At 40.4% G+C, this 10,089-nt stretch overlaps 1 protein-coding gene across 2 annotated transcripts in view; it reads right to left on the bottom strand.

The window, feature by feature from the left end:
• Positions 1-528: 528 nt before the first annotated feature.
• STOML1 (stomatin like 1) overlaps positions 529-10,089 on the bottom strand; it is a 47,341-nt gene continuing 37,780 nt past the window's right edge. For both annotated transcript variants that reach the window (XM_089671376.1, XM_089671377.1), the window contains 2 exons: positions 8,737-8,889; positions 529-2,715 (listed from right to left, as the gene is read on the bottom strand). In XM_089671376.1, the coding sequence (XP_089527502.1) occupies positions 2,519-2,715; positions 8,737-8,889 (350 nt within the window). In that variant the 3' untranslated portion in view covers positions 529-2,518. The remainder of the gene's footprint in view (positions 2,716-8,736; positions 8,890-10,089) is intronic.

Below are 10,089 nucleotides of genomic sequence, written 5' to 3'. Positions count from 1 at the left end.
GGGAATACTGCCAGGGAGGTTCATCTGTATTGTGATTAGGCAACCCATTCAATTAAAAGAGTTGCCATTGCACCAGAATGGAAAAATAATGAATATGCACCATTTTTAGTAAGGCAGCACACCACAGTGCAATGTAGCAAGTTATAGTGCATTGTAGGGTACTGCAACACAGGGGCCCCAAGTCATAGTGCACCAAAGTGTGTTGCGGCATCACACAGCACTGAATCCAGCTTAAAGATGTTATTTTCACTATAGGTGGAGTCTGTTGGGGTTCAGTCCCATATTGGCTTTTAAAATCACTTGGGAATGCCAGCAATGGAATTTCTCTGCAATATTCCCCAGCTCTATTCAATTCACTTTGGTGGATTAGTGCCTGATAACCCTAGGGTTTTCTTGGTCCCCTTGTTGCATGAAACAAAAATGAAAAATCCAACAGGGAGAGAGTGTGTTCCTTTATAATGGCCACAGCAGGTGTTGATTCAGAAACTGTAACATGCAGAACAGATCCAGTACCGTTAAATCGATAGATTTTGTTACACTTTTTTTTATTTAAATTTTTTATTTATTCATTACACAAACAATATAACACATTAAGACTCAAAAAGATGCATTTCTTAATATATCTATAACCTTCACCCTCCCCAACCCACCTTCTCCCAATACCCCCCTCCCCATCTCCTCTAAAATCTATCTGTAGAGATAATCCCTCCTTAGACCTTTATGACATCTTTAAAACTACCAAGTCTTCTCTAATACAATCTTTGCTCTTAATAATTCTGTATACTTCTCCAAGGTCTTAAATTTCATCCAACCACTCTACAGTTTCCTAAACACCTCGATTTTATTCTCCTCTATACATCTTAATTCCTCCATTCCCGCAATACCCTCCACTCTGTCTATCCAATCCTTGGGACCTTTTTTAGATTTTTTTTTTTTTTACTCTTTAAGTATTAATTTAGACTTGACTCACACTGCTGCAATGTGATTTGCAGTGCAATTATGTAGTGCAACATTGGTTGCATGTTGGATGTGGTTTGCATATTCTGTTGGGGCCCAAATCGCACTGTAAATTGCATCAAAGTAGCATAGGACCCTTTCCCAAATAGCATTGCATTGCAGCTGCACTGCATTGATGTGCACAAGCACCATTGGAAGAAATGTTATTTCGATTGAAATGGGATTCAGTATGATACAAGTCACATCTGAAATCGCATCAGTGTAAAACAGGCCTTAGGCCTAGTTCAAAATAGTGCAATTTCAAATGTGACGTGAGTCACACAATAGCATGATATGGGATTCAATTATGTAAATTCATATCAATGTGATTAAACACAGAGCGATTTTGGAAAAGGCTTCTGTACTACCTTGGTGTAATTCCAGTGCAACTTTAGCCCCATAGAATATGTAATCCTCATCTAAGTTGTATCCAAGTAGCACAACAGAATTGCACTGAACGTCACACCAAAATCGTATCACAACAGTGTGAAGTAGGCCCTAAGGTGTACTTGGACAAACCTAAATCTATATGAGGACCACAGATACAGCACTCCACCACCACACACAACCAGCCATATAAATGATTCTACCTGAGCCCCAGCAGACAAATAAAGCTATTCCCTATGCACCCACAACAACCATATGTTACATTTTGTTCCACTTCTAAACTTCTCATATTTGTAATCCAGAGCATCCATATGAACAGTCTGCTTCCCCCTTATCTGTAATGCAGATGATTATGTTTTTATTAGTCTGAACATTTCATTCTCTCATATTTTTTTCTGAGGGGGTCAGACTGTTCTCAGAAATCTTATCTGTACAGTCATATGGCAGTAAATTTATTCTCAATTTTTTAGAATTGATCTATTATAATATTGTGTGACTCAGTTACATGGCAATCTTAGACATGTCTATTAATTTAAATATGACAAAGTATTTAAATTTTGCAATCAAATACTGATTCTAGCCCCATTTTTTGCAAGCTGTACACAACAATCTGTTTCTTAATACATTATATGGTATATCTTGAGCCTCACACTAGAACACTCCATTAAAGCTGGTTCTGTCAGCCTAGTGGTCTCCTGTGGACAGGTGTCTTTAATACAGGTAACAAAATGAGATTAGCAGCACTCCCTTTAAGAGACTGCTTCTAATCTCATCTTGTTACCTGTAGGAAAGACACCTGGTAGCCAGAATTCCTGCTGAATGATGGGGGATCAAATACTTATTTCCCTCATGAACATGCAAATCAGTGCATAATTTGTTAGACATGCATTTCTTTTGAATTTTTTGTTGCTATTCTGTCTCTCAGTGTTACAATACACCTACCATTGGATTTTTAGACTGATTATTTCTTTGTGAGTGGGCAAACATTCAAAATCAGCAGGGGATCAAATACTTATTTACTTCACTGTAGATAGAACAATCTAAAAGTATAATATTCTACTGTTTAACAAAGTTCAACAATATAAAAAAAAAAAAGCAAACCTACAAGAACATAAATGATAAACCAGTACACTCATTAGAACGCTAGCCTCTGAAAAAGCTTCTCCAGCAGTAAAGCAGTCCTCAGATCTCCTATAACTTGTAAGCGGCCTGTTGTATACGCAGTCATAGGACTCAAATCTCCTTTTATGAGATTCATAAGATCAGCTGCTGTCATCTTTAAAGTAACATCAGGGATTCCAGGAAAAACTCCCCAGTCCGCTGTGCCAGACCCTGTAAAAAAAAGTCTGATTTAAATTTACATAAAAAGAGCTTATAAGGTCAGTTCAACCAAGATATTGTAGTTGTAGGTGGGTTGTGGTGCATTCAAGAGAAAAGAAAAAGGATAAAAGTGCCTCTAAGTGCAGACTCTAGGTTCTTTAATAAAATATAAGAATGCCAAATGGTCACTCACATAGTGATAAAAACACCCCCAAAACATAGGCTCATCACATGATGTCTGGGACACTAGGAATGATGTTCACCACAGTAACTCCAAGGTCCGCTGCTGCAAAGAGTGTTATGTAAAGAAGCTGGCCAGAATCCCCCCAGCCCAAGATGGCACAGGAATCAAGTGTGGCCCTCAAGACTGCAGGATGACATCACCAGGAGAGGACGAGACAGCTAGAACCTGCGGGTTGATGTCACCAGGACAGGGTAGAATGGCTGACAGATGACGTCATCAGGACAGAACGGGAGAGCATGGTGCATTTTCTCTTCCAATGGTTTCTTCTATCCCTTGAGGGCTGATCTACCTGCCATATTTTCCAAGATACTACCTACCTTGCAGTATCTTTTCTCCAGCCACAAAGGGAGGGTTCAGTGTGTTCCTAATCCATCTGTTACTGTTCTACATAATACAGGTGCATCTCAATAAAATAGAAAGATCATCAAAAAGTAAATTTATTTCAGTAATTAAAATTCAAAAAGTGAAACTCATATTATATAGATTAATTACACACAGCGTGCTATATTTCAAGCATTTTTTCTTTTAATTTTGATGATTATAGCTTACATTTAGTGAAACCCAAAAATTCAGTATCTCAGAAAATTAGAATATTGTGAAAAAGTTCAATATTGTAGACTCATGGTGTCACACTCTAATCGGCTAATTAACTCAAAACACCTCTAAATGTTTCCTTTAAATGGTCTCTCAGTCTGGTTCAGTAGGTTACACAATCATGGGGAAGACTGACTTGACAGTTGTCCAAAAGACAGTTATTGACACCCTCCACAAGGAGGGTAAGTCACAAAAGGTTATTACTAAAGAAGCTGGCTGTTCAGAGTGCTGTATCCAAGCAATGTTGAGTGGAAGGAAAAAAAGTGTGGTAGAAAAAGGTGCACAAGCAACATGGATAACCACAGCCTTGAAAGGCTTGTGAAGCAAAGGCCATTCAAGCATTTGGGGATATTCACAAGGAGTGGACTATAGCTGGTGCCAATGCTTCAAGAGCCACCACACACAGACATATCCAGGACATGGGCTACAACTGTCACATTCCTGGTCTTCCCTGGGCTAAGGAGAAAAAGAACAGGACTGTTGCTCAGTGGTCCAAAGTCTTCTTTTCAGATAAAAGTAAATTTTGCATTTCATTTGGAAATCAAGGCCCCAGATTCTGGAGGAAGAGTGGAGAGGCACAGAATCTAAGTTGCATGAGATCCAGTATGAAGTTTCCACAGTCAGTGATGATTTGGGGAGCCATGTCAGCTCCTGGTGTTGGTCCACTGTGTTTTATGAAGTCAAAAGTCAGCACAGCCCTCTACCAGGAAATTCTAGAGCCCTTAATGTTGACCAGCTTTAAGGAGATGCTGATTTCATTTACACAGGACTTAGCACCTGCCCATACTGCCAAAAGTACCAATACCTGGTTTAATGATCATGGTGTCACTGTGCTTGATTGGCCAGCAAACTCGCCTGACCTAAACCTCATAGAGAATCTGTGGGGTATTGTCAAGAGATAGATGAGAGACAACAGACGCAACAATGCAGACAAGCTGAAGGCCGCTATCAAAGCAACCTGGGCTTCCATAACACCTTAGTAGTGCCACAGGCTGGTCGCCTCCATGCCATGCCGCATTGATACAGTGATTAATGCAAAAAGAGCACCGACCAAGTATTGAGTGCATACCATACTGTACATGGACATACTTTTCAGTAAGTTAACACTTCTGTATTAAAAATCCTTTTTTATTGGTCTTATGTAATATTCAAAATTTTCAGAGATACTAAATTTTGGGTTTTCACTAGCTGTAAGCCATAATCATCAAAATTAAAAAGAGAGAAATGCTTGAAATATCAGTCTGTGTAATGAATCTATAGTATCTCACAGAAGTGAGTACACCCCTCACATTTTTGTAAATATTTTATTGTATCTTTTCATGTGACAACACTGAAAAAATGACAATTTGCTACAATGTAAAGTAGTGAGTGTACAGCTTGTATAACAGTGTAAATTTGCTGTCCCCTCAAAATAACTCAACACACAACCATTAATTTCTTTACCGCTGGCAACAAAAGTGAGTACACCCCTAAGTGAAAATGTCCAAATTGGGCCCAAAGTGTCAATATTTTGTGTGGCCACCATTATTTTCCCGCACTGACTTAACCCTCTTGGGCATGGAGTTCCCCAGAGCTTCACAGGTTGCCACTGGAGTCCTCTTCCACTCCTCCATGACGACATCACGGAGCTGGTGGATGTTAGAGACCTTGTGCTCCTCAACCTTCTGTTTGAGGATGCCCCATCAGACCACAGGACATGGTTCCAGTAATCCATGTCCTTAGTCTGCTTGTCTTCAGCAAACTGTTTGTGGGCTTTCCTCTGCATCATCTTTAGAAGAGGCTTCCTTCTGGGATGACAGCCATGCAGACCAATTTGATGCAGTGTGTCAGTGATCTGAGCACTGACAGGCTGACCCCCCACCCCTTCAACCTTTGAAGCAATGCTGGCAGCACTCATCCATCTATTTCCCAAAGGCAACCTCTGGATATGATGCTGAGCACGTGCACTCAACCTCCTTGGTCAATCATGGCGAGGCCTGTTCTGAGTGGAACCTGTCCTGTTAAACCGTGCTGCAGCTCAGTTTCAGGGTCTTGGCAATATTCTTATAGTCTAGGCCAGGGGTAGGCAACCTGAGAGCCACAGGACTACAAGTTCCATCATGCCTCCGCAAGTCATAGCTGTAACTGTCAGTTTTGTAATCTTTGCAATGCCTCATGATGTAGTTCCACAACAGCTAGAGAGCCGCAGGTTGCCTTCCCCTGGTCTAGGCCATCTTTATGTAGAGCAACAATTCTTTTTTTCAGATCCTCAGAGTTCTTTGCCATGAGGTGCCATGCTGAACTTTCAGTGACCAGTTTGAGAGAGTGAGAGCGATAACACCAAATTTAACACACTTTCTCCCCATTCACACCTGAGACCTTAGAACACAAAGTGTCATTTCTTCAGTGTTGCCACATGAAAAAATATAATAAAATATTTACAAAAATGTGAGGGGTGTACTCACTTCTGTGAGATACTGTATAAAATATAGGAGTTTCACTTTTTGAATTGAATTACTGAAATTAACTTTTTTATGATATTCTAATTTATTGAGATGCACCTGTAAAACAAGTTAAAAATCAAGGAAACTGTCAAGCCTATCATATTTGCTTATGTACAATGCCGTCCACAATTACATGCAGGCCAAGCGGTCCAGTGAAAGTGAGATTTATTGGAATAGGTTATAAGGGCCTGTTCACACCAGACCATTGTGGTAATATGCTGTGAAACGTGCACATTACCGTTTTATGTGGTATTGCACCATACATCTTTTGCTGCAGTGCACTTCAACGCACCATGTGCATTGAACAATTTGTCCTGTTTTTTTGTGTTGAAGTTAGTTGTAGCTAATTCATTTTGAACAGGCTGCCTAACACAGTGCATGCAAAGCATGTGCTTTGCAGCATGGCACAGGGCACTATGGTGCAATTGAACCCTAAATGTTTCACGGGGCTTACAACTATTACCTTTTATTTAAAGCTGAAACTTAGTTAAAGTGATTTTAATAGGATCCTATCTATAAATAATAACAAATGTTATATTTACCTGCTCCGTGTAATCGTTTTTCACAGAGCAGACCCGATCCTCTTCTTCTGGGGTCCCCTGCTGGCGCTCCTGGCTCCTCCTGCCTTTGAGTACCCCCCAGCAAGCCAATTGCTATGGGGTTACATGTGCAGGTTTGATCCTGGGCCACACTGTGTGCGTCTATTGTCACACAGTCCGGTTTGGCCCTGCTCCCCACTCTCTCATGGATTTGTTGGTTCCCACTGCTCTCACCAAATCCATTGAGGATAGACAGAGGAAGAAGCTCCACTGCTCTCCTGCACCTGACAAGTTTAAAAACTAATGCAAAGAATGCATTCAGGTAAAAAAAACCTTAGCCTTTACAGCCACGTTAAGATTTTTTTTTTTTTTTTTGCCTAAACAGCACCAGTGACATAACTTATATGAAGTGGGTCTTATGTCTGCCTGGCCTCCTGTCCGCCACCTTTTTAGAACTTGTATTATTCTTCCCAAAATACAAAGTGTTCTGTGACTGGGGGTACAGGCAGATGAATGACATAATCTACTTCCTCCAATCACAGAACATTTTGCATTCTGGGAAAGAGTACTATGAGTTCTAGGTATGGAGGAGGTGGGTGGAAAAGGAAGGCAAGAGGTGCAACACTTTCACACTCACAGCGGCTGATGTACTGTGCTGTGCTGGAGGACCTGGTGGCAGTAGGGAGGGATTTCTACACTATGCAGAAGTCAGCCAGACATGGGATTTCATTAAAGGTATTGATGAGCTTGGGCATGTCACCTGTACGGGCCAATAATTCTCTGCCTTGCATCCGCATGTAGACAAGGGGCTGGACAAGCTTGCAGGTTTTGAATCCTAGTCAAAACAGGCCCAAGCTCATCACTGATTACTGGTAAGGTATATCCCTTGTGCTGCATATCAAAAAATAATAATTCAACTTCAGCTGTAAGTTTCAAGCCCTCCTTTTTAACCGCTTCCCTACCGTTCTATAGCAGAAGTACTGCTACAGGGCGGTGGGGATGGGCAAAATCATGTATACATACACATGATTTTGTATTTCCGAGTAGGGGGCATGCGCGCACATGTGAGCGTTCCCTACCCATGCCGCTATTGGCTCCTTGGCATGTCAATCACTGGGTCCCGTCTACAAATTCTCGGCTGGGACTTTGTGATCGTCAGTAAAGCTGACAGGGGAGAGACCTGTGTGTGTAAACAACAAAGGTCTCTCTGCTGTCAGCATGGATATGCTGCTTTGTATCTTTCTACACAGCAGAGAGATACAAAGCAGCATGTCTCCAGGGTAAAAAACACACAGCACACACTTAACCCTTTGATTGCCCCCAGATGTTAACCCCTTCCTGCCCAGTCATTAGTACAGAGTTAGTGCTTTTTATTAGCACTGATCCCTGAATTAGTGTCACTGGGGATGTCAGTGGCAGTTAGTCAGTTCCCACCCAGTGTCAGAATGGCCGCCACAGTCCCGCAATAAGTCGCTGATCACCGCCATTACTAGTAAAATAAATAAATAAAAAGATTTTGGTATATATACCGCCATTTGTAAATGCTATAACTTTCATATAAACCAATTAATTTACACGTATTGGGATTTTGTTCAGCAAAGACATATAGCGGAATACATTTTGGTCTAAATTTGATGAAATTTGATTTTTTAATTTTTCTATTGGACATTGTTAATAGCAAAAAGTCAAAAATACTGTTTTTTTTTTTTTTTAATTGTCAATTTTTTAGTTAATAGCGCTAAAAAAAAAAAAAAAAAAAAAAAAACCGCACCGGTGATCAACTACCACCAAAAGAAAGCTCTATTTCTGGAAAAAAACATAATTTCATTTATCTACAATGTTGCATGACCGCGCAATTGTCGTTTTAAAGTAACGCAGTGCCGTATCGCAAAAAATGGCCTGGTCAGGAAGGGGGTTAAATCCTCTGGAGGGCAAGTAGTTAAAAGAAAACATTGCTGCAAGATTCAAGCATCTTCAAAGCAGTGATATTGTCACTGAGACATAAACAAAACAGGAAAAAAATATACAAAAATTAAAATATCAGTTGATTGTATTGGCCTTTGAAGAAAACAACAGGTGAATTGAAGATAGATCAGACAATGAAAAAACAAGAATACCAAACAGAACAGCTGTTTAGCTGGAATTCTCATATAATGTATATAAGAAGCATTACCCGATGTGAGGTCGATAAAATAGGAAACATTCTCGCCACTCTTCTTGGTCGCTATCAGCTGATAGGAGGAACCCACTTCAGTGACTAGTGAATCTGAAAGTATCCATCCATCCTCTATCTGGCTAGCAATTACATCTACTGCAAAATCATCGTCTGAAACAGAAAGATATTAATTTTAGTACAATATAATTGGAGTATGACTTTTCATATGCCTATTTAATTATCACCATAAGCCCATGTAAATGAAGTTGAAAGATTTTCAAAATGAAATCCAGGGACACCCAACTGCCACCACACCCGCATTAGTAGCCACACCCACAAAATCATACCCGCATTTTTAACACTCCCTCAAACAATTGGTCACAACATTTTGAGGTTGTATGTTGTATAAATGTTGAAGGATTTGACAGAAAAATGTATTTACCTATCAGCCCTGCTCTTCTCCCTCTTTTCTGTGCAGCTCTTTTGGGGCAACTATATCAAATCTGATTGGTCAGTGCCATCACAATGAATCAGTCTGGTCTGTCCCAGTACTGCTACATGGAAAAGAGGGAGAAGAGCGGGGATATCCAATCCCCAGATCATTAGACTGGTTGCATGGGTACTGACAGCTCAGCAACCCCAGAGGTAAATACAGTGGGACCGGGTGGGGGGGGGGGGGGTTTGGGGGATGGGCATATGGTGTTAGTTTATCTTTACACTTTAAGAAACTGTACCTGAGAATGTGGACCTTTGGAATCTCATTAATACGGTAGAAAGACATAATAAGCTTTGGGAGATTTGGCACTCACAGAAGGACCACCCATCTTAGGACCTCTGCGGTCCTTTTTTTTTGGCCCTCTTAGAGCATTCAACACTGGTAGCCCATGAGAGATATGGCTTCTCTCTTTATTTTACCCATCCCAGGTTCTTTTTTCAATTTCCTTGCCGACATGTAATTACTTGTTCTGATATATACTGTACATCGACAGGGTTGACATTGTATTCACGGTTGGTTTTCTATCTGCAATGATCCATGATTTACTAGTCTGCTCTGATCGTGCATATGCTGTCCTAAGGTGACATGTTTTTTTTCCCTCATGTGTACCTTGTGTCAACTCTGCTGAATGCTCTGCAAAGTGTTTGTTTGTTCAAACAGAAAAAACACAATATAAATTATTATAAAAATGAAGAAAGGAAAAAACCTGTACCAAGGAAATATCAAGGCTGACTTTTTCTCCTATTGTACTAGTTCCCTAATATGCTGATACTCTGGCTTCAGTTCTTCCTAAATCCCAGACTCAAACAGATTAGGATTTCTGATGTCACTCAGACTTTATTAATCTGCATTCTTGTGTTTTGGGTTTACCACAT

The sequence above is a fragment of the Staurois parvus genome, unplaced genomic scaffold (genome assembly GCF_062004578.1).
Source record: "Staurois parvus isolate SC_StPar_1 unplaced genomic scaffold, SC_StPar_1.0 ptg000105l, whole genome shotgun sequence".
In the NCBI taxonomy this organism is placed as follows: domain Eukaryota; kingdom Metazoa; phylum Chordata; class Amphibia; order Anura; family Ranidae; genus Staurois; species Staurois parvus.
Note: the sequence above shows the minus strand (reverse complement) of the source record. Positions and strands in the feature narration are given on the sequence as shown.